A 26703-nucleotide genomic window follows, 5' to 3' on the forward strand; every position below is an offset into this window, starting at 1 on the left:
TCAGCCTCCTGAGTAGCTGAGATTACAGGCGCCCACCAGTACAGCCAGTGAATTTTTGTATTTTTGATAGAGACGAGGTTTCACCATGTTGGCCAGGCTGGTCTCGAACTCCTGACCTCGGGTCGCCTTGGCCTCCAAAGTGCTGGGATTACAGGTGTGTGCCACCATGCCCGGCCATATGATGCATTTTTAATTGTGTTCTCAATGATTTGGTAATGTTGAATTAGCAGTATAAATAATGTAAAAATAGTAACCCCTCATTTTTTTATGAAAGTTCAGAAAAAATTATAGTTAAAATTTCCAATTTAGATGATTAAAATTACTAACTTTTTATAACACATACAATGTAGTGGTAAGTTAATGACCCCTGACCACACATTTTATGTAGTAAAAAAATAAATAAATACAAGATGTACAAGTATGCTTCAAAGTTAGAGCTAGAGTTCTGAACTAGGTGCAAACAAAAACAAGAGTTTAGAAACTTTTATGCCATTGAGAGATGTATTTTTCATTTATTCATAACTGAACTAACAAAGGTCACAGAGTGATCATGAGGTAATAAGATTGCTACTAACAATTCTAATAAAAGTGCAGAAATGATTAAATATATTTGCAGAATAAAAGACATTGACTTAAAATGAGTAAAAGTCTGAAAAACTTAATGAAGCTAATTTAATTTTAAAATATTTTTACTGGCCCTTTCTTTTTGTGAAAAGAGTAAAGTGAGTATACTTCTTATTTTAACAGATGATAGATTTCATTTTTTGAAGTATATCTGGCATTTTATTATATTATTTCACTGATTCAAACTTCCATTTTGGTAAATTTTGGAATTTTAATCTAAAAATTGTTAAATTTTATCTTTAATGACCATGTCTTACACAATCTTACATAACAAAACCAATGTCTTTATAAGTACAAAAGAGTTGAGAAAAAAGATGCAAAATAATATAATAAAAACAAATGTGAAACAGTATTTAGATTTGGAAATAAAACTGATGTCTTATCATTAGATCAAAACAATTTCATTTAATAACAATTCTACATATCAATAATGGTTATAACTCTTTAAAGGTTTTTGTTGTTGTTGTGGTTAAGACAGGGTCTCATTCCATCACCCAGGCTGGAGTGCAGTGGCATGATCACAGCTCACTGCATCCCCTATCTCCCTGGGCTTAAGGTAATCTTCCTGCCTCAGCCTCCCGAGTAGCTGGGACTACAGTTGTGCACCACCACGCCTGGCCAATTTTTATACCTTTTGTAGAGACAGGGTTTTGCCATATTGCCCAGGATGGTCTTGAATTCCTAGGCTCAAGCGATTCACTCACCTTGGCCTCCCAAAGTGCTGGGATTACAGTTGTGACCCACCAGTCCCGGTCCTCTTTAAAGTTTTTGATACAGTAATAAATCTTTTTAAAGTATTGTTTGAACCCTAATATTAGAAAAAAAAAACCCTAAATACTGTGGCATCTAATTAGGTTACAAATATCTCATAATATTATGTCAAAATATTTTTATATAAATAGGGCTAAATCTCCTTTACTCAATTAAATAGACAAAAATTAGTTATTTAGAAAGGCATACTAATATTTCATGTAAAATGATTATTGGTTAAATAGAATTTACTACAACAGGGAAAGCAGACAATTGCTAAGAATAAGAGAATAAACATAATATAGTTAAATTATTAACACATCCTGAATGTGCTGTAAAATTCTATCCAGAGAAAATAAAATAGACCAATTTACTTTTATTCATATTATGTTTGTATAATTAATGGAGCTTCACAACTTTTTTCTTAAGTATGAGAAATGGTCACAAAATAGAAAGTGAATATGGAGTCCCTCCAGGATACCTTGCCTTACATTAAATATTTGGCTATTTCCCAAGATGCTGGCTTTCTAGGCAGGGTAGACTTAAGCACATATTACATTGGGTGTTGTTTAAGTGGGTTCTGCTTTTTCAGTCTGTTATGTATTCTCTGGATACACAAGTTGAGTTCTCTTTGAACTCAACAGGATCATCAAGTTCAGTGAACTCTTTGGGTTTAGAGAGAATAATGAAAAATGTTTTTGTGGAGGCATTTTTTAAAAAATTCCTTAGTAACCTCTTTTCTCTGTATACACTATTAAAGTAAAATAACTTCCAGTGTGTCCTCAGTTGTAACGGAGTCATTCATTTAAAAACAAGAGGAGCTAAAGGATTAATATACTGGAAGAATAAAAACTAATCAATATAGTTTTTATTGATTTAGCTATAAAACTATAAAAATCAATATAGTTTTTAATATAATAGCACTATTATATTAACTAATATATCATAAACACTCACATTCATCTGGCAATTTAGGTATCTGTCCCATTGGCCATTTGTCACACAAAATAACATTTTGGAATTTAGATTTCTAAGAGAAAAAGAACTTACTCTAAGTCCATTTTATTAATATTCAACAATTGGGAAATACAGATCTATTTGGTGAAAGTTATGTTACTCAATAAGCTTCTATCATTGTCATGAAAAAAAGTTTAACCAAAGCCTGTTTGGAATTAATGAATTTATTCAACAACCAACTTTCCAACCATTACATAAATGTGTACATAGTCTCTAATTTAACCTAAGTGAATACATTTTTGGTTTAAATACTTCCAAAAATGAAGATAACTCATATGATGTATAATTTAATTTTCCAATCATTTAAAACATTAGATTTTTCTGAAATCCTTTAACAATTTGAGAATAACTGGAAATTTCCCCCTTAAATACACTTGTCATGATGCTGAGAATGCTTAGCTTTAATCTTGAGTTGTTCCACATGCAGACTGCTTTCCAGCTCCCTTAAATTTTGACTCCTTTTTTTTTTTCTTTTCTTTTTTTTTTTTGAGATGGAGTCTCAGTCTGTTGTCCAGGCTGGAGAGTGGCACGATCTTGGCTCACTGCAACCTCTGCCTTCTGGGTTCAAGCAATTCTCCTGCCTCAGTCTACTGAGTAGCAGGGATAAAATGCGTGCACCACCACGCCCAGCTAATTTTTGTATTTTTAGTAGAGATGGGGTTTCACCATGTTGGTCAGGCTGGTCTTGAACTCCTGACCTCAAGTGATATGCCTACCTCGGTCTCCCAAAGTGCTAGGATTACAGGTGTGAGCCACTGTGCCCGGCCTTGACTGCTTTTTGAGAGGAGGACATTAATTTTCCAGGAAGCAGCCAAAAATGTGGTGGCCAGAAGAGAAAAGTGTATATTGGGTAAGGCTTGGCCAAAAAAACCAAAGAGAAAAATTAGCATCACCACTGCTTTGTATATCGAAGTAATCTGGTCATTTTAGCTTTTTCTGGGTCACATTATACTGTTGGTTTATAATGAGTTTGCTATCAAATAAAACCTAGATTCCACCACTCTCACCCCAACTCCTGTCTGCATATTGTCAGGGTACGGTTCAGCTATCCTTTTCATGAATAATTATTTTTAAGCTTAAATGTCAGATTTTACTTATTAATTTATTTTCTCTAAATACAGTTAGAAAAACAAGAATAGCAAATGATTGTATAATGCTTTCCATACACTAGGCAATTTCTTAACACCTTACATACATTAACTTTAAAGTGCAATATACTTAGTTCTCATTTCTAACTCTCCAGAGTCTTGTCAGAGCACTTTCAACCAATTTCTGCAATTTGTCTGGTAAATTAAAAGAAGTAAAGATAATAATTGGCATATATTAAATACTAACCATACTTCAAGCATTATGCTACTTTCATTATTTTTTCCATTATCTTACTTAATTTTCCCTAAGCTTTGTGAGGTAGTGATAGGGTTTGGCTGTGTCCCTACCTAAATCTCATTTTGAATTGTAGTTCCCGTAATCCCCATGTGTCCTGGGAGGGACTCAGTGGGAGGTAATTGAATCATGGGGGCAGGTTTTCCTGTGCTGTTCTTGTGATAGTGAATATGTCTCACGAGATAAGATGGTTTTATAAAGGATCGTTATTTTATAAAGAGCACAAGCCCTCTTGTCTGCTGCCATGTTAAGTTGTGCCTTTGTACCACCTTTGCCTTCTGCCATGATTGTGAGGCCGCCCTAGCCATGTGGAACTGTGAGTCCATTAAACTGTTTTTTCTTTATAAATTACCCAATCTTGGGTATTTCTTCATAGCAGTATGAAAATGGACTAATACAGGTAGTATTGTTACAGTATTCACTTTGCACACTGGGACACTAAAATTTAGTGGATCTAAGTAACTTGCAGGTTTTACAGGTTACAAGTGACACAGAGAGCATTCAAACCCAGGTTTTTCCTGCTATAAAACAGACTCTTAACTGATGCTGTGTTTATCAATGACCTGAAAGTTTATAGACACAAACATAATTACTTGTATGCTTAAAACTGGCTGAAGCCATTGTTAGGACAGTAACACAGCATGAGTGAAATTATAACCAGTTCTGAATATAATAGTTCTTAATTCTCCCTCCCTTCCTTTCTTCCTTCCTTTAAAGAAAAAGTGTAGTGAGTAAATAAGGATTCAGAGATACTAAATAGGGTACACTGCCAACAGTTTGGAAATCAGGTCAAAAAAGGACAGTATCTGAAATGAAAACAGTGTATCAATATATGGAGCTGTCTCACCTTTACAGCTCTATAGTTGATTACACATTTTAGTTCCATTACTACTTATTGATTGTTTTTGTATGGTATGGGGTAGGTATGAACTCACTTTCATTGTTTCTCATACACATAATCAATTATCACATAATAATTTTATAGATGAAATAGTGAATCCTTTTCCAATTGATCTATAAAGCCTACTTTGACATAAATCAATTTTTTTAATATATACAAGGATCTGTTTCCATGATCTATTGTCTGTACTACTGGCCTATTAATCTATCTTTGTGCTAATACCCAAAACTGCCTTAATTAGTATTGTTTTAAAGTAAGTCTTCACATCTAGTGGGTGGGAACATTTTGATGTTCTCCTTGGCCTTCACTGTTCCTCAGAGATATTTGATTCAGTGTGTTAAATTATACAAAAAATATCTTACTGGGATTTTTGTTGGAATTGCATTGAATTTGTGGAAAAGTCAAACTTCCATTATATTAAGTCTTTCTACTGAAAGCAAAATATATCTCTTCATTCATTGTTCGTCTTCTGTTATGCCCCTCAATAAAAATTCATAATTTTCTCCATAAAAGGTTTATAAATCTTTTGTGGATTTATTCTTTGCTCTTATATTTTTTGTGTCTATTTTAAATGGTGCCTTTGTAAAGGTTATACACTTGAACTGCTTTTTATGTGGGCACATGTGTGTATATATTTCGTATGTCAGTTTTTTATTAAAAAGACTGATATGGTCTTGCAGTCTCTGCTTCGATATATAAAGTGTTTGGAAGTTATCACTTCAAACCTCACAAGAAATAAAACGGAATAAATTGAAATAACTCTTCTTCATTCCATCAAAAAATAAGGTCATAGGGCAAAATTCTGCCCCAAAAGTGAGAGAGGGGCAAATACAGAGACTCATGGTTTATCAAGAGCAAGAGCCTCTGAAGCCAAGAGAAGGAAAAACCCTCAAAGTCCCAGCCTTAGGGGTGGAGGGCCGGGATAGAGCTCTATACTTTGCGTGTTTTACCCCCAGGACCCACATCAAGTTCTTACAGTGAAGATCTGAGAAAGATCCTCTCCTGCTTCCAGCATGGGGAGGAAAAAAAGCAACAATTTTGAAATAATGCCAAGAGTAATCTATTCTCCATAATAAAGGCAAGTTTTAAAAGAAAACTATTTTATCAAAGCATTATCTGATCTAGGTTAAAGATAATTAGACAGCTCAACCTCCTTTTGCCTTCATATATTACATAAACAAAGAAAAACAAAAAGCCTAATAGACTTGTCAGAAGGTCACAGCTCAGATACTCAGACCACTAAAAAGGACTTAATCACAGGATTGTAGATGCTTCCTCTGTACAATATCTTACACCAAACCAACAGGGCTCCACTATATTAACAGTGAATTACAAATGAGGTAGTTTAAAGACACGGTATGTATTTAAGGAGGAATTTCTAGAGAGATTTAAAGACAGGAGGAGACAAAGAAAAAAAAAGAACTCTAGAAGAAATTCAGCTACAGCCAACATTAAATACAACCTAACCCCTAACTAGATAAACATAAAAGCTTACATCAAAGGCTTATTACCTCATTTCCTATTACCCAATACCTTCCTACTTTCAACAAAAAATTACAAACAATTCTGTTGCTTGCTTTGCAAAACGGAAGAGAAAACAGAGGCTGAAGAGATAAAGCAAGCAACACAACTAGACTCAGATATGGCCAACATTTTGGAAGTTTCAGAATGAGAATTCATAATAACTGATCAATAGGCTAAGGGTTCTAATGAAAAAAGTAGACAATATAAAGAAAACACATGGATAATGTAACCAGAAAGATGGGAGCTCTAGAGAAGAATTCAAACAGAAATTAAGAATGCCTTGATGAGCAAATATTAGATTAAACATGGCAAAGAAAATAATCAATGTGATGTAAGATATGTCAATAGAAACATCCTGAATTGAAAAAAGAATTGAAATGAATGTCAAATAGATTTAAATTTTATATAGTTGTTTAATTCTTATGTGATTAATAGGTCACTGAAAATTGTGTCTGTTTATTGTTAAGATTTTTCTTACTCACCTTATGTGGCAATTTCTGCATATCCTCACCTATTTCATATATTCCAGCTTTTATTCTTGTGGGAAAAATGTCTCTTTTTTAATGTAATAAGTTTACTTTCTATTTTTACCTAATAAAAAGTTCATGCCAATTTGTAAGCATGTAAAGTTTACTATGCAGTATAACCTCATGTAAATTATTATTTTTATATGTTGCCCTTTCTTTTTTTCAGTATTTCTGGGTGTTATTGGATATTTCACTTTGAATTAAAGAGAGAGCTGAGATAGGACAATATATTGTATCTAATCTCTATCTCACAGAGTGTAATATTAGCTGTGGGTTTTTAGTAAATGCATTGAAGCAGAAAAAAAGAGAATGAAAAAGAGAACAGAATATCCAAGAACTGGAGAGAAAATACACACAATGAAAATACTAGGAGAAGAGAGAAAGAAATATAAGTAATAATGGTTGAAGATGTACCAAAATTAATAGCAGAAACCAAATCATAAATCTGGGAAACTCTGAGAACATGAATCAGAATAAATATAAAAAAACTATACCTAAGCATATCATATTCAAAGCAGAAAACAAAGACAAAAAGAAAACTGGAAAAAAGCCAGAAGGGGGTAAAATACCTTATCTGTAGATGAACAAAGATACCAATTCTATTAAAACTCTCTTCAAGAACCATGCAAGCAAAAAGAAAGGGGCTTGAAATATTCAGTGTTTAAATAATAAAACCACCAACCTAGAAATCTGTATCCAGTGAAACCATCATTTAAAAGTGAGGTGGAAAAGTGACTTTCTCAGACAAATAAAAACTAAAAACGCTTGTTATCCACAGAATTGCCTTGCAAAAAAAAAATGTAAGAGTTCTTCAGAAAGAAGAAAAATGATGTTCATCACAGCAAAAGAAACTACCATCAGAGTGAACAGGAAACCTACAGAATGGGAGAAAATTTTTGCAACCTACTCATCTGACAAAGGGCTAATATCCAGAATCTACAATGAACTCAAACAAATTTACAAGAAAAAAACAAACAACCCCATCAAAAAGTGGGCAAAGAAATGCATATCTCTTTAAAAAAGAAAGATCATTAGGGAAGGAATAAATGAAAGTAAAATATTTTACTATTCTAGTTTTAATTGATCTAACAATAACTTTTCAAAATAATAACAGAAATAATGTATTGGGTTATTATAGCACATGGATAAATAAAATGAATAATGAGAATATTCTAAGGGACAGAAGAATTAAATTAGAAACTCTGTTATGAGGTATCTGTAATACCTGTGAAGTAGTATAATGTTATGTGAAAGTAGACTTAGATTACTTGCACATGTATATTGTAAGCCCCAAGGTCACTACTTAAAAATAACAGTAAAAAGGAGGACAATTGACAGGCTAAGAGAAAATGAAAACATATAAAATGGTTAACTAAAACCAGAGAAGGCACTGAAAGAGGGGAAGACAAAAACAAATACAAAAAACCAATAACAACAAAAAATAGTTACAAATGTTGTAGCTATTAATACAACTGCATCAATAGTCATTTTAAATGTGAATACTAGGTGGGCATGGTGGCTCACACCTGCAATCTCAGCACTTTGGGAGGCCAAGGCAGGCGGATCACCTGAGGTTGGGAGTTCGAGACCTGCCTGACCAACATGAAGAAATCTCATCTCTACTAAAAATACAAAATTAGCCTGGCATGGTGGCACATGCCTGTAATCCCAGCTACTCGGGAGGCCGAGGCAGGAAAATCATTTGAACCTGGGGCAGCGGTTGCAGTGAGCTGAGATTGCGCCATTTCACTCCAGCCTGGGCAACAAGAGTGAAACACCGTCTCAAAAAAAAAAAAAAAAAAAAAGTCAATACTAAATATGCCAATAAAAACAGCACAGAGTAAAAAAAAAGAACAACAAAATGAAACAAAAACAGAAAGCAAGTCCCGCTACATGTTTCCTGCAAGAAACCTGCCTCAAATATGAGGACACAGATAAATTAAAAGTGAAGGTATGGAGAAAGATATATTATCTTTATGCACATTAAAAAAACTAAGTAAGCCATATTAATTTAAGATATATCAGATTTCATAGAAAAGAAAATTATTGGGGATAAAGGAGTCATTACATAATGATAAAGGTCTCAATTTTCGAAGAAGATATTACAATACTTAATGTGCAAGTGCCTAACAACACAGCAAGAAAATATATGTTACTAAAATTGATAGAACTGCAAAAAAAATGCATGAAGCACTATTACAATTGGAGACTTCCAATATCCCCCTATTTGATATCAATACCAGATAAAGATATAAAAAAAAGAAAAACTATGGATCAGTAACATTCATGAACACAGATGTAAAAATTCTCAAAAAAGTCAGCAAATGAAATAGAACAATCTATACGAATAACTGTACATTATGTCAAATTGTGAATTATCCAAGATATGCAAGGCTGATTCAAGATTTGAAAATCTATTAATGTAATATTTCACATCAAAAGGCAAAAGAAGAAAATTCATATTATCATATCAGCAGACACAGAAAAAGCATTTGTCAAAATCCAACACCCATTCACAATATATACTTTTAGCAAACTAAGAATAGAGGAAGACTTCTTCTATTTGATGAACAACATCTAGTAAAGAATCTACTGTTTAAAACACACTTGATGTTGAAGAACTATTCGTATTTCTCCTAAGATCAGAAAAGCCAATGAGTTCCGTTCTTACCACTCCTATTTAACACCATCCTGGAAATATTTGCTAATGTAATGCAACAATAAAAAGAAACGAAAAGAGACAGATTAGGAAGAAAAAAATACATACAATTGTCTTTGTTTACAGATGATATATCCTCTATTTGAAAAGTACCAATAACAACAAAAAATCTCCTAGACTAATAAGCAATTACAGTAAAGTTGCAGGATACAAGGTTAATATATAAAAGTCAATTACTTTTCTATATGCTAACAATAAACAACTCAAATTTGATATGAAAAACATAATACCATTTAAATTAGCACCAGAAAAGTAAAATACTTAGAAATAAATCTATCAAAATATGCATATGAGGAAAAGTATAAAATTTTGATGAAAGAATTCAAAGATCTCAAATAGGAAGATATCCATTTCCTAGATGAACTATATTTTATATATTTAATATATAATATTTATATGTTATTTCCAAGATGAACTATAGATACAATGCATGCAAAACTCATGGCAAGTTATTTTGTGTGAATCAACAAACACTTACGTTTATATTGAAAGGCAAGAGACTCGAAATACCCAGCAGAATACTTAAGAAAATAAACACAATCAGAAAACAGAAACTACCTAATAGTAAGACTTACTATAAAGTCAGAGTAATCAACATAGGGTGATATTGGATTAATAACAAATACATATATCAAAGGAACAAAGGAAAGTGCCCAGAAATTGACCACCACAAACAGAGTCAACTGAGCAAAGGCAATACAATGGAGAAAGAATGATCTTTTCAACAAATGGTGTTAGAACAACTGGATATTCACAAGTAAAAGAAATGAATCTAGACACAGACTTTATACATCTCTCAAACATTTATTCAAAAGAAATCAGAGACCCAAATGCAAAACATAAAACTACTAAACATCTAGAATATAACATAGGAGAAAATCTAAGGACTTTGGGTTTAATGATGATTTTTAACATACAACACCAAAAGCACAGTACGAGAAAGAAAATGATAAGTTGGACATTATTAAAATTACACTTCTGCTCTGAAAAAGACAGTTTAAAGAGAATAAAAAGACAAGCCACAGATATGAAGAAAGTATTTGGAAACAGAACTGATGAAAGACTAATATACACAATATACAGAAAATCTTAAAACAAGCAAGTCAATTAAAAATTGATAGATCTCAACAGACACCTCACCAAAGAAGATACAGAGATGGTACGTAAATAAGCATATGAAAAGTTGCTGCCTATGTCATCAGGGAATTGCAAATTAAAACAATCTATATCAATAAAATTGCTTATCTTAATAAACATAATTGATTTATAATTGTTTTATCTCAATTATTTTATCTGGAAAAATATCACTAACTCTTATTAGAATAACTACAACTGAATACACTGACAACACCATATGCTAGGGGTGGGGTTTGTAGGTCTACAGTATTTCTCATTTACTGCTGGTAATAATGCAAAATGGGATAACCATGTCAGAAGACAGTTTGACAGTTTCTTACAAAGCTAACTGTAGTCTTATCATATGGTCAGCAATGACACTCCTTGGTATTTATCCAAATGAGTTAAAAATTTATGCCTACACAAAAACCTGCACACAAATGTGTATACTGGCCTTATTCATAATTTCCCCAAACTGGAATCAACCAAGATGGCTTCAACAGGTGAATGAATAAATACACAATGGCACATTTATACAATGGATTATTGTTCAGCAATAAAAAATGAGCTATCAAGTCATGAAAAATGTGAAGGAACCTTATGAGCCTATTGCCAAGTGAAAGAAGCCGGTCTGAAAAAAAGCTACATTCTCTATAGTTCAAACTATATGACATTCTAGAAAAGGCAAAATGATGGAGACATTAAAAAAAAAAAAATCCAGTGCTGGCCAGGGCTTTTGGAAGAGGAGAGAAAGGATAAATAGGTGAAACACTGAATTTTTAGGGATGGAAAACTATTCTATACGATATTGTATTGGTAGATAAATGACATTATACATTTGTCAAAACCTATAGAACCATACAACATAGTGTAAACGATCAACTTAAGTAGTAATAATGTACCAGTACTGGCTCATCAATTTTAAATAATTTACTATGCTAATGCAAGATGTTAATAATAGGAGAAACCATTTGTATTGGTGGAGTATATAAGGGATAGAGGAGAGCGTACGCAGTAACTCTGTGAACTCTCTGTAGTATCTGCTCAATTTTTCTGTAAATACAAAATTGTTCTGAAAATAAAATCTATTTTTAGGCTGACTATATTTTTTAATTATTTCTAAACAATCATCAGAATTTCTTCTGGGTTTACCATATAGAAATTTATATAATCTGAGACTAATGATAGTTTGTTTCTTTTCAAATCTTATATCTTTTACTTCCTTTTCTTTCTTTACCTCTATTAGTGGTTGTACAATGTTGCTGAATAGAGGAGAGGTAGCAGATATTGTTGTTGCTTCTTAAAGATTTTACCAACGTTTTATATGTGAACTATATAACGAAAATGTATTTATTTTCATAGATGCCATTTTTCTGTTTAACAAAATGTCCTTCTTTTTTTTTTTTTTTTTTTGAGATGGAGTTTCACTCTTGTCACCCAGGCTGGAGTGCAATGGCGCGATCTCAGCTCACTGCAACCTCCACCTCCTGGGTTCAAGTTATTCTCCTGCCTCAGTCTCTCGAGTAGCTGGGATTACAGTCACGCACCACCACTCCGAGCTAATTTTTATTTATTTATTTAGTATTTATTAATTTTTTTTATTTTAGTAGAGACAGGGTTTCTCCATGTTGGCCAGGCTCGTCTCAAACTCCCCAGCTCAAGTGATCTGCCCGCCTCGGCCTCCCAAAGAGCTGAGATTACAGGCGTGAGCCACCGCGCCTGGCCCAAAATGTACTTCTTTGCTTTGATTCCTACTTACCAAAAATAGATGGTAAATTTCCTTGGCCACTTTTCTGTATCTATTAAGGTAATAGTATGCAGTCTATTATTTAATACTCTATATTACTGCTAAGACAGAAGTTCAACATCTCTCTACATGACCTACAGGCTCACATGCCTCCTAAATTTCCTAATTTTCCTCTACTTTTGGTTTTTAGGTTTCTTCCTTTCGTTACAGCTTAACAATGTTTTTAAGATATATTTTAGTTTTAAAAATCTAACATATCTCATCCAAGTTTTGCCCTAATCGGCAGTATATTTTAGGCTTTCTAATCTGCCATGTGACCAGAAAAATAAGCTAACATTCTTCATCAAAATCTACAAATGCTTTTCAAGGTGTATCCATGGGCTGGGTGTGGTGGCTCACTCCTGTAATCTCCGTGCTTTGTAAAGCCAAGGCAGGAGGATCACTTGAGCCCAGGAGTTCAAGACCAGCCTGGGCAACATGGTAAAACCTCTCTCTGAAAAAAAAAAAAAAAAAAAAAAAAGCAAAAATTAGCTGGGCATGGTCGTGCACACCTATAATCCCAGCTACTCAGCAGGCTAAGGCAGGAGGATCCCTTGAGCCTGGGAGGCAGAGTTTGTAGTGACCCAAGATCGCACCACTACACTCAGGCCTGAGCGAAAGAGTGAGGCCCTGTCTCAAAAAAAAAAAAAAAAAAAAGAAAAAAGAATCCATGTTTTCCTTTCAGAAAGCACTGTCACCACTAATTTCACTTATAGAAAAAGGGTTACCAGACAAGAGACATAAATATAACAGTTATTGGGAAAATAACTGTATATTACATATGAACTTATTGATATAATACTTTCTTAACTCTGTTTTGGAAATATAGATTGTAGAGATGATAAAACAAATATGTGAAGTAAAAATATCTTGTGAGAAAATTTCAATGATGGTGAATACCAACTTCATGGGCTTGGCCTAAAGCTGCTTCATCTTTGATTTTTCTTATCTGCAGAAATAATTAAAGTAAGTAGCATAAGACAATAATCTAGGAGCATGCTGTGTGAGAAGACAGCATAAAAATATAAAAGAAGACAGGAAAGTGTTCCCAGGCAAGTCATGGTAGGTCACGCCTGTAATCCCAGCACTTTGGGAGGCTGAAGAGGGCAGATCACTTGAGGTCAGGACTTCAAGACCAGCCTGGCTAACATGGGGAAATCCTGTGTCTACAAAAAATACAAAAGTTAGCTGGGCATGGTGGTGCATGCCTGTAATCCCAGCTACTTGGGAGGCTGAGGCAGGAGAATTGCTTGATTCTGGGAAGTGGAAGTTGCAGTGAGCTGCGATCATGCCACTGCACTCCAACCTGGGTGATGGAGTGAGACTCTGTTCCAGAAAAAGAAAAAAAAAAAGTGTCACCAAAATAACCAAAATAAGTTCAAGTGACATGTTCTAGTTATATTAACTAGGAAACCCATATATTGAGGCTTTCATTTTATCTTTAATCATACACAAAGGGTTATTTACATGAAGAATAAGAATTATAAAATTATCATTTCTATTCACATAATCTGAAAGAGATGATTCCTGACATTCTACCCTCTCACCAAAGTATCTTTCCTCTTCTCCTGCCCATTGGTTTAACAAGTTCTTTCTCTTCCTATGGGTCTTAGCTGAAAAGCTATTTCTTTAGGGCGATCTCATCTGGTTTTCCAGAATGGGTTGGATGACCCTGGTTTACATTTCTCTTGCATCCTGTCCTTTCTTTTTATAACAAGCATTGTATTTATATGACTATTCAACTTTTTGTGACTGTAAATTCCATGAGGACAAACAGGGTCCTCATGTTTTATTTGTTGCTACATCTCCAGGCCTTAGAATTGTTCTTTGTTCATACTGGGACTCAATAAGCAGTTGTTCAATTACAAAATGAATAAATGTGAAAATCCATTAATAACAATTGTCACTCTAGGTTGGAAAATACTTTCTGTTACTGAAGACAAAACCACTTGCATAATTAAGAAAAAGATAAAAATCAAAATGATTAGACTGATATTAAACACTGATTAATGAATTCAACAACATTCTGTTTAAATAGCAGTTATTTATATATTTTATTATTTGATTATTTTAGAGATTATAAATATTTGTCAAAGAATTTAATATGTTAGAACATTCATCTTAAAGTCCCTCATAATATTGACATTTATTCAAGAAGCTGGAATAGTTTACAAAAGAGCCCAAGTGTCTCAGAGTGCCTACACGGTGTCTAATGAACAATTTACTCTCCTCTCAACAGCAATTTTAAGTCTCTTATGTTAACATTATATCCCTATATATTAACACGTAGTCAGCATGCAGAAGATACTAAACTATGTGTCAAAACAAATAGTAATGAAATATGGGGAAAAGGGGAGATTAATCGTGAGTTCTTATACCTGTAAGTGATGTGCTTGTGCTGCCATTTCTGTCCTGTCAATGCATATCGCTTTCGACGAATATGAAATTTGGAGCTACCTCTTGTCTGGTCAGGTACACCGCATCGGGGCTTCTTCATCCAGCTGCAAAAAAAAAAAAAAAAAAAAAAAAAAAAAAAAAAGCAGTATTTTCCAGTTATTTACTAACAACCCTAATCATTCAATTCAAAAGAAAATCAATTAAGAGGTTAATCTGAGACAGTGATGATGAAAATGGCAAACTATAAAGTAAAGGGAACACTGTGAATTTTCTTGCACTTTGAATCTAAGCAGATAGCATAGTTTTTCCTGAATTATCAAGAATCACTAGTTTACTATTCAGATCCTTTAGATAATTTTCTTCTTTCTAATTTATTTTGAGCTAACTGTAGACAGAGGTACTCTAAAGTTTCTAAGAATTTGCTGTTAACAAGGTGTATAATCTTGGGCAAGTCTTTAATTCCTAGTGTTACTCATAAAATGCCACTAAGGAGTATTCTACTTTTAACATTCAAAGATTATTTTAATCTATTACCTGAGTTTAAATGCCAGGATTCAAGAGGGTATATGCTACTCTGTTCTAATTTACATAACAGTCAACTGTTTGTTCAAATAAAATATTAATTTCTCTACCTTTTCTTCTTTACATTTGATCATTATTTCATTTCCAAGTAGCAGCCAGTTGCTTTGAATATTTGATAAATAACCAAATTCAATGCTTAAAAAATATTTTTCTGAATATGCGGTTTTGCACTCACAAGACTAAGGTTTAACGTATTTAAATTTGAAAAGGAAATCCTGCTTTTAATTTATTAATCTTAACACATATACAGATAAAACAGTCTAATTTCTCTTCTAGAGAGTCTCATTCGACCACTGTCACATTTTCTATCTATTCTTGCATCTTATCTAAGTAGAAAGATTTTCATGATTTGGGGTAGTTTTTCTTTAGTGTGTTATAAAGTACTTTACTGTTTATTAGCCCCTTTATTTTAATAATTACAAAGGTAAGGCAGAAAATTCATAGTGCTACATGGTTCAGAAAGTAGAAATGAAAAACAATCATTTTTTGGAGTATTTGCTTTACAATTTCTACACTTTTTAAATGGAAAAGGAGTGATCATAGAGATGACTAAGTCATTTACACATTAAGTAATTTGCATGTGAAGTAATTTACGTGTTATGCAACAAAATCCACTAATCTGCCTTTATAAACATAATAACTTCCTGCATCAGTGAAATAGTAACTTCTACTTCTTAAGAAAGATGACACTTTTCCAGAAAACATTAAAAGATTCTGCTTTCTTATTCTGACCCTAGTAATGTAGACCATGCAGTTACCAGATTTAACAAATTCCATCCTAGTTTAAATGCATTGTAGAGTTACTTCAGAAAATCATTCTTCCCCTTTATTAAAGTCCCCGAATTAAAAAATACATCTTGTAAATGCTAAATTCTTTTTTTTTTTTTTATTATACTTTAGGGTTTTAGGGTACATGTGCACAATGTGCAGGTTTGTTACATATGTATCCATGTGCCATGTTGATTTCCTGCACCCATTATCTCGTCATTTAGCATTAGGTGTATCTCCTAATGCTGTCCCTCCCCCCTCCCCCCACCCCACAACAGTCCCCGGAGCGTGATGTTCCCCTTCCTGTGTCCATGAGTTCTCATTGTTCAATTCCCACCTATAAGTGAGAACATGCGGTGTTTGGTTTTTTGTCCTTGCGATAGTTTACTGAGAATGATGTTTTCCAGTTTCATCCATGTCCCTACAAAGGACACGAACTCATCATTTTTTATGGCTGCATAGTATTCCATGGTGTATATGTGCCACATTTTCTTAATCCAGTCTATCGTTGTTGGACATTTGGGTTGGTTCCAACTCTTTGCTATTGTGAATAGTGCCGCAATAAACATACGCGTGCATGTGTCTTTATAGCAGCATGATTTATAGTCCTTTGGGTATATACCCAGTAATGGGATGGCTGGGTCAAATGGTATTTCTAGTTCTAGATCCCTGAGGAATCGCCACACTGACTTCCACAATGGTTGAACTAGTTTACAGTCCCACCAACAGTGTAAAAGTGCTCCTATTTCTCCACATCCTCTCCAGCACCTGTTGTTTCCTGATTTTTTAATGATGGCCATTCTAACTGGTGTGAGATGGTATCTCACTGTGGTTTTGATTTGCATTTCTCTGATGGCCAGTGATGAGGAGCATTTCTTCATGTGTTTTTTGGCTGCATAAATGTCTTCTTTTGAGAAGTGTCTGTTCATGTCCTCTGCCCACTTTTTGATGGGGTTGTTTGTTTTTTTCTTGTAAATTTGTTTGAGTTCATTGTAGATTCTGGTAAATGCTAAATTCTAAGAGGGTATCCAGCTTTATGGAACTGAGCTCTCAGGAGGTGAGATCAGAGGCCTCTCATTTTTTTTTTTTTTTTTTTTTTTGAGACGGGGTCTCGCTCTTTCGCCCAGCCCGCCTCTCATTTTTAACTAACACTCCCAGGGGATTCCTAAACACACGAATTTGAGAGATATTTCACTATACTGTAAAACACTCAAGACAAGGGGTTTTGGTATTCTCAGTATCTTGCACAACTCCTGGAATAGGAGAATTAACAAATAAATATTACTTGACTAGATGGATATGGTTATTTTTATTGCATAGTTTAAGATCTAGATATTGATTTAACTAACAATTAAGTATTAATGGTGTGTCTACGATGATTTAAGTTGCTTTTATATATGGGTATTAATTATATTCTCAAAAAATATTCCTAAGGTAGGTACTTATCTTTACCTATCTCACTGAAAGTACTGGGAGAACAAACAATACATAATTATGAAATCTGAATATATTTACTTAATGTGGGATATGGTTACATTCACATTAATACTTAGTTGTTAGCTAAGGAAAACATTTAAGTAAGCAATCTGTGAAAAAAACCTGAAATGGATAGTTGGGTAAAATTTGAAACAATAGAATTAACTATTATCAGAATAAAATGTATCTTCAATGACGGTATAGTCTCTAAAATTACTTTAGTATGTATAAAATTGAAAAATGAAGGCAGTAATGCCATGCTTTTGTTGGAGCCAGTAAAAGATTTCTTTGTGAATTGTGTACATCTTCCAAAAAACAGATTTTTTTTTTTTGAGTCTGAGTTTCGCTCTTGTCGCCCAGGCTGGAGTGCAGTGGCACGATCTCAGCTTAACCACAACCTCCGCCTCCCGGGTTCAAGCAATTCTCCTGCCTCAGCCTCCCGAGTAGCTGGGATTACAGGCATGGGCCACCACACCTGGCTAATTTTGTATTTTTAGCAGAGACAGGGTTTCTTCATGTTGGTCAGGCTGGTCTCAAACTCCCGAGCTCACGTGATCTGCTTGCCTCGGCCTCCCAAAGTGCTGGGATTACAGGCGTGAGCCACCATGCCCAGCCCAAAGAACAGATATTTTAGGGAGGAATATTAGGTTCCTGTGCTAAAAGACATTTCTGCTGAATCCCTTATATAAGTCTTGGGCTTTTGCCCACTTCATATAGTTGTTTGCTTGTGTTCTAACTATTTGTTCATTTACCCATCTCATCCTGATTTATTCATCATACAGTATTTTTGAGCTTTTACAACATGCTAAGATGTATAAAAATATAAAAGAAAGTATGGATTAAAAGATGAAGAAAGAGCCCCTTCCTTACTGAGCTCATAGCACACAGGTAAGACATGTATCATTTAAAAAGTACAATATAATGGGGTAAGTACTCTCACACCTCCATCTAGATATCCTGTCATCATCTCTAATGTTATATGTAATACAAAGAAAATCATGATATTCCTACCCCAAACTTGCACCAATTTATCTGATGCCTCATCTCAGCTGAAAGCCTTAGCATCTTCTAATGCCCACACCAGATATCCAGGTATAACCCTCCACTACTCTTTCCTCACATCCAGTCAATCACAGTCTAGTCACTTCTACCTTCAAAGTGTCTCTTGTATCTCTCACTCTCAACACTTCCTTCATTGTCACTACTAACAATATTAACAATACATTTTCCCAAAGCAAAAGTGTGTTCTCTACATGTTCTGAGCATGAAATGCCTTTGTAGAAAGAATCTGATTTAGGTCTACCTAATGAGGGTGTCTGTCCCTTGTCCTGCTTCTCAAAATCCAATCGAGTTTCTACAGAACCAAACCCCTTCCTGCCCTTATATGCAATGACCTCTGTCTGGAATACTTTTCACTCCTTGTTCACCCTGAGAATCCTAATTATTCTTTAATATTCAACTCACATAGATACAGTTTACCACCCCAATGCAGCATGTCTTATAATGTGTATCCTGATTTGTATGTGTCTGTCTCTATCTACCACTGACCTGTGAGTGAGGGTAGAGAGCCAAGCATGAGGTCAGTGCCTAGTGAAATCGCCAATAAGGAACATGAAGCAAATGAACTAAGTCTATATGTCATTTTGCATATACTGATCATTTTGACAATCCTGTATATTTCTTGAGGACTTCATAACTTTTTCCAACTCTGTGCTTTGAACAAATGATTATTGCAGAGACATTACGTGGATACTTATATAAAACAAAATCATGAAGTAGGTAATTTACACATAAGAAATAAGCATAACATATATAATATCAGCTAATGATTTAATGAAAAGAACTCGGAATGAAGATTGGCAAAGTTGAGAATACTCTATGTTAACTTCACCATTATTTGTATCTAAACATTCTGGCACAGAGATATTAGTGGGTATTATCTTCTCAAAGTAGGTAAAATACCATAAATATGATCAAAGCACATCACACTACTGAACATGACACAGAATCCGAGCTAAATCGGTCTTCAGGCTTTTGTATGTGACTTTAAACATTTGATTTCATAAGCAGGCAGGTTCTTTCTTATGGAAATTTTAAAGTTCCCAATGGATATAAAGAATGCTCAGTGTTTAACTGGACTCATCAATGCATGAAATGTTGTCTAATATTAAATGCAAAACTGGCATACTAATGTTTTTATTCAGTTAAAGTCTAGCAGTCAGGTTCATTTCCAGTTGCCCAAATAGATAATATAAATTTATTAGGCATCAAAATGTTAGTAGCATTCAAATATCAATTTGATAAATCCCATATATACCTGTTCACACAAAAAACAGGAATATATAACTATATATATATATATATATCCACATACAAAGTTAACAAATAAGTGTATTTTATACATATACATATATATATATATATATATATATATATATATATATATATATATGTATATAGCTTATTACCAACTGGCAACTTGGTAAAATCTAGTTGCTACCTTTTTTTAAAGCTTTCAATAATGTTATTTTCAGGCAGTACTTTTTTTGCGACAGTGTCACTGCTTAAACATAGTTACTTTCTCAGTGTGTCAACACACAACTCATATAACTGTGTTTTTTATTTTTCTTGACTGACTCATTTGTGAGAAATTTTAAGTAGACATCCCAAAGCAAACAAAGACATAGGGAAGGGGCATGGTAGCTTTGTAATTATCAAGGTGTAAATAATGGCATGGCTTCAATTTTCATAAATGTAATACTGATTTTTAATACTGATTTAATTTTTGGGAATTTTAGATAATTTAAAAATTAGGTGGGCAGATCATTAATGTCCTCATTTAAGTTAACTCAACTTAAAAAGAAAAAAAAATCTAAATCAGTGCTTTTGAGAGGAGTATAAAAATTGAAAGCAGGGATCCTGGTGCCATACTGTAGAGTTACCTCGCTGACTCACTAGTCCTATGACAATAGGTTACTGTTTCTTTTTATACTTCGGTTTCCGCATCTTTAAAGAAGATGATAATATTACCTCTCTTATTGGGTTATTGTGAAGAATGAATTAGTTAAATCATTTAAACACTAAAATAGTGTCTAGCAGACAGTAACTATTATTATTAACTTACAATTCTAATTCTAATAACTATTATTATTTTACAAATATCAGGAAGTAGTTATACTGGTGGTAGTAGTGGTAGAAGCAGCAGCAGCACACAAATCTCAATGTGTTTCACGTCCCTTTGACCTGTATATATGTTATTTAAAACAGGGATTTCTTTGGTACTTTGATAATAGAAATACAAATAAACAACTCCACTGTCCTCTGTTTTATATAAATAAAGTAGCCAGAAGCTTCTACACAGTTTGGTGTACACACACACACACACACACACACATCTGAAAGTGTCCATTAGCTTCAGTAAAATATATTTTTAAAAAGTATTTAATAAGTTGGGCATTCATGCCAAACACATAAGGCCACTCACTGCATGACTCTAAGAGATGCCCTTAGGTTATAGTCCTTGCACTGGGTATCCTGTAGTGGTGCTGCAGGAAGGCTGTGCTTCAACAAAATACCAGGGAAACATCATCCCTTGCAGCTAGAGCTCTGCCACACAGTGGCTCTGTGTAAATACACCTACCTTTACCATGAGAAAAGAAAATGACTGCCAAATACATATGTTGTACTTTATCAATTCGTGCTCTAAGACAATATTCACCAGGATAATATGTTAAACAAGTTTCCATTCTCCATACTTTCACAAGTTTTAGTTAAAAGTATGAATAATATTTACTATTTATAGTAGTCCCCAAAAGATCCTTCCAGAAATTTTAAAATATACTTATTTTAATTACTTTAAAAAATCCTTAGGTTTTGTTTGTATTCATAGAGTCAAGTCCAGTTGCCATGGGAAGATTTTTAAAAGTAAATTAACTTAGGGCTAAAAATGTTGCGGCTGACAGCTCATTCCAGTCCAGAGTTTCTTTTATCTACAGACTCATTAACTGCCTGTATAGGCACACAGGTTATTCACAAGATTGAAATGGCAAAGTTAAAGTACCTAAATACCTGAGCAAGAACAAAAGTGTATTAAGCCACCATGATCTTCGATGTGAACACAATTTCAGTGTCAGCTCTAACCAATTCTTTCAACTTTTTACCTTTCAGAATAGGAATCTAAGGTCCCCGTTCACTAGCTATCAACCTTTCTTCTGCTGCCACCAAAACGTGGGCTGACCCATCCTATAATGTGATAGTGTTTTAATGCCATGGGTATATTCAGAAATAAAAAGACATCAGTTGATCAAGAACACATCTTTTATATCCAAACTGAAAAAGAAGATAGAGAATATTCCCTTGGCAATTTAGACAAATGAATAAAAATCATAAAACATATTGATAAGCCAAAAATGTTGGCGTTCTTGGTACATCTAAATAAGTATTTCAATTATCAAATTAGGAGTCCAAATATCACTATAGTTTCATTGAAATGACTTGAAAAAACTACTTATTCAACCTTAAATAAATTTTAATTAAGTTAAATTTCTGTACAGTGAGATATCATCCTACCCCAGTTAAACAAGCTTTTATCGAAAAGACAGGCAATAATGAATGCTGGGGAGCATCTGAAGAAAGAGGAATCCTTATACACTACTGATAGAAATATAAATTAGGATAATCGCTATGGAGAAGAGTATGGAGGTTCCTCAAAAAACTAAAAATAGAACTACCATATGATCTAACAATCCCACTGCTGGGCATATATCCAAAGGAAAGGGTATCAGTATATTGAAAAGATATCTACACTCCCTTGTTTATTGCAGCACTATTCACAATAGCTAAGATATGGAATCATCTGAAATGTCCGTCAATGTGTGAATGGATAAAGAAAATGTGGTATTTATACAGAATGGAATATTATTCAGCGATAAAAAATAAAATCCCGTAATTTGCAGCAACATGGATAGAATTGGAAGACATTATGTTAAGTGAAATAGGTCAGGCACAAAAACACAAATATTGCATTGCATGTTCTCACATATGTGGGAGCTAAAACAAAACAAAAAACAAAAAAAGAACTTCATGGAGACAGAGACTAGAATTATCTAGAATTATGGTTACCAGAGGCTGGGAAGGATAGGAGGGAGGTGGGGATAAAGAGAAGGGGTGGCTAATGGGTACAAAATATAGTTAGATACAATGAATAAGAGATAGTAGTAAATAGCACACTAGGGTGACTACAGTTAAAAACAATTTATTGCATATTTAACTAAAAAAGTAAGATTGGAATGATCTTAACACAAATAAATGGCAAATGCTTGAGGTGATAGATACCCCAACTACCCTGACTTGATCATTATGTACTGTATGCCTGTATCAAAACATAACATGTACCCTATAAATATATAGGACTATTATATATCCATAATAATTACAAAAAATTTAAAAAAGAAATATTTCACCAAGCACACTTGAGTGCATGCCACTGTGCACATACAAAAGATAAAGTAATATGAAAAAATTACTATTAAAATTATAAAACATATCAGACTCATTTTCTTTATTGCCTTGCTATTTTTTTGTTTCCTTGCTAAATATATACATTTTATGTATAATATAGATTGCTCCATTCATTAAGGAATTTAGGGGAGCTTGCTTCCAAAAATTAGCTATGCATCTATAATTTAAAAGAATCACTGATGAATTCATTCTGTGGGAGACAGTATTTATTATGATCTCTAATACCATTGTTAATTAATATTAAAGCAATATATTATGACATTTAAGGTAATACCTTAATTTATTGCTTGAAAATGGTTAATTTGTTCAACATAATATAGGGATTACTGCAATTGTCATCATTACTTTTAATTACCCAATAATTACAGATTCAATGCATCACATGAATCTGCCAAAAAGGGATATAATTATTTAACATAAAAACAACTGATCTTGACAAGAGTCTAAAATTAGATAAGAGTTCATAGCATTGAAAATGGTTAAGATATTATATTAATACCGAGGAATAATTTAGATCTATAACTATAGTCCATATTTTATGTAGTAAGTGTCAGATAAAAATTCATACCTTATAATTTGACCGTAATCTAACAGTGTGATTTCAGCATGGATTGTTACCACACATTCAAGATTACAAAAGCACAGACGATAGCTTTAATATCGTGATGATGGGGATTACACTTCCAAAAATAGTACACTATTTCAGCTGAGTACCTTGATCAATAACATCTTAAGAGTAGAGATGCGACAGCAGAAAAAAATAGGCAGGAAGCAAATGAAGCCACCGGGTTTCTAGTTCAAGTGACAATGAGAATGAAGTCGCCAAGCAGACACAGGAAGCAGAGGAGGCATGGCAGGCTAGGAAGGGAAGATGAGGAGTTAACAAGGCTTTAGCTGTTTCACCTAGAAATAAATGCCAGGCGTAATACTCTGAAGAGAAAGATGCACTACCAATTCCTAAAAAGACACCAAGAAAAATCCAAACCTGAATTAGAACACGGCTTTGTTTAAATAAAAACAAAAACAAAACAGCTCCAAACCAAAACAAACAAGGAAAAAAGTCCCTTTGATTTTAAATTATGGGCTGCCTATATAGTTGATCTTTTCTCTATAATGCCCTATCACAGAAATGCTACTTTAACTCCCACGCACTGACACCGTCATTTTTACTGGTCTGGAATCTGAGCCACTGTGTGCCCCAAAAAAGGCCCGTGTCCTTCTCTACTCCTCCACATTTTTTACATCCTCCTGCCAGAGAACAGCAAACTGTTCAGACCCCTTTCCATATGAAGGGCCCAAATAAATCCTGTGCATATTACTCTTCCATTACCTCCTCACAAAAACCTTCCTCCTGCCGCTTTCGGAAAACAAACGTTTCCATCCCAAGTCCTTCCAATGACCAACAGGAGCTCACAAAACTTGTGGAAATGTACCTTTTCTAGGACTCCACTTTCTCAAAGTTAATAACTAGTAATAAACATTACATACTTCCTTATTATTCTGGCACTAGTCAAGTTAGACCTTCAAACAATGTGAACTAATTTGTTTCCCAAGTCCTCAATTTATTTGTATTTTTATGAATTGCGTCATATTTTCCAAGAAAGTGAATCAGAAGCTAACAGCTCTCCATTAAGAACAAGAACGCTGTCCACAGCACTTTGTAAAATGCTGTGATGAGGAGTACAATTTAAATGGAATTTGGTACTATACGTGGCAGCAAAACACAGGATTTGCTGGAGGCTTTTGCTTGTTAACTTAAAACTATATTTATTTAAGGCAAGGGGCATATTATGCCTTAAAATGATATTACAGCATTCAGAGAGAATTGCAGTGATTAGAGGGCAGCAGGTCCAAAATATCAAAACTCTATTCCCAATATTTAGAACAAGTTTCTAATTGTGGCAGAACACATTCTTTTTATTCTTGATTCTGTTTTCCAAGACGTAGATCAAAGTTAATATTTATGCATCTCTCAAAAGTACTAGGGGAGGTAATGTATTTATGTTTCCAAACTGCTTTGAAGTTTAATCTCAAAGCTTTTATTATTTATAAAGGTTTTCCTGTGTTGATGAAATAGAAAAATTATGACTAACATCATGTTGCAAACTTAGACGGCAAAATTTCAAAATTATGTATTAAATTAGTTTGATATGTCAGAATTAATTAAGTATGTCTAAGTCTAGATAACCCAGGTATTTAAGGTTTAAAAAGAAAAACAGTACGTCTTTTCTCAAGGTATATAGTAGGGCAAGTTCCCCAGATCAAATGTCAAAAGACAGGTTCTGCAACTACTCTGCAGTTCACTTAGCCTTTGACATTTAGTTCCTCTATTTGAGAAAGCAGAGAGAAAAATGCATGCTTGTCTTTCCTATTGTGGAGGGTTGATGTACCATGATCAAACTAAGTAACAAAAAATATGTAAACTTTGTGAGTATCAAGGATTCTAAAAACACAAATGATTTTTCCCTCTACTGAAAAAAATTAATCACTTCTTCCTTTGCTGTCCAGAAAAGTAATGCTGTTTCATAATCTTACGAAACTTACTGTGTACCTGTGGTAATACCATTTGTGACTATGTCTGTCTATGCAGAAGATAAGAATTAAGCTCCTTTGATGAAGAGATTATGCCTTCTGAATCTGTACATGCTTTATCTTTCACAGATAAAGCACCCAATAAAGAGCTGAATAAATAAATGAATGATTGATGAACCAATCATTAAAAAGCAAAATTATTAAAAAATAAGAACAAGCCCTTTGATAACAAGAAATTGAAAGAAGTAACTTTCCAGTGAAACCTTTCTTTGATTTAGAACCGTCAGCAGTGGGGAGTTAGTAAACTCTTAACTGGCTCTCTGACGCTGCCCCTCCTACCCAAAATAAGAGCCTTAATTTGTGTTGTTTCCTGGTTTCCAGGGTGTAGATATTTCCATTTGGCCAATTTCAAGCTCCTAATATGATACCAATGAACAGAGATTTGGGAAGCAATGTGTACAATATATTCTCATCAGTCACACAACCCACCTCTGTTGCTCATGGTCACTCTTTTTGTAGTGGTTTCAACTGTACACCTACCTCAACATTTCATTCATATTTTCTTTACTACTTTGAAACTATGTTGCTAAAATCAGGTAAGCAAACCTGACGTTGGGCCTTAAATATCTTATGAAATATTGGAGGAGTGGGGTTAAATTAGGTTATATAATTCCAAAGAAAGTTCATGAGACAAATTACTCCATTTCTGGTTGGCGGAGTTCATATAAAGTTTTCCAGACTACTTAGTTTGGCTCAAGGACAACAAAGAAAGGAGGGTGGCAGCCATTACTTACTCAATTGTGTTTCTGTCCACTTTTCCTGTCATGTTAATGCCATAGAACTGCTGCATGGCAGCTAGGGCAGACTGCATGGTCTCTGCAGAGCGCAGCACTGACATTCTGGGGTCAGTCGGTGGAAGGTAGCCGTACTTTTGTAACCAAACCTGCAATAACAAGTACAGTTTCTTTTAGATCAATTTTACAATTTAACAATAATTTTCTGCTAATTAATGTATATCTATAATAGAGTTTTGAACATTTTCTCCACAAGGGCATACAGTATTTTAAGCGTTTGATCTTTT

The 26703-nt window shown here is 33.9% G+C and overlaps 1 protein-coding gene across 3 annotated transcripts in view; it reads right to left on the reverse strand.

Annotated features, from left to right (window-relative positions):
- The window catches only part of MMP16 (matrix metallopeptidase 16), a 313058-nt gene that overhangs the window by 157299 nt on the left and 129056 nt on the right, over nt 1-26703 (reverse strand). For all 3 annotated transcript variants that reach the window (XM_063643386.1, XM_055286708.2, XM_055286709.1), the window contains exons 2-3: nt 26417-26565; nt 14726-14848 (exon numbers count right to left, since the gene is read on the reverse strand). In XM_063643386.1, coding sequence (XP_063499456.1) covers nt 14726-14848; nt 26417-26565 — 272 coding nt within the window. The remainder of the gene's footprint in view (nt 1-14725; nt 14849-26416; nt 26566-26703) is intronic.

The sequence above is a fragment of the Symphalangus syndactylus genome, chromosome 7 (assembly GCF_028878055.3).
Source record: "Symphalangus syndactylus isolate Jambi chromosome 7, NHGRI_mSymSyn1-v2.1_pri, whole genome shotgun sequence".
In the NCBI taxonomy this organism is placed as follows: Eukaryota; Metazoa; Chordata; class Mammalia; order Primates; family Hylobatidae; genus Symphalangus; species Symphalangus syndactylus.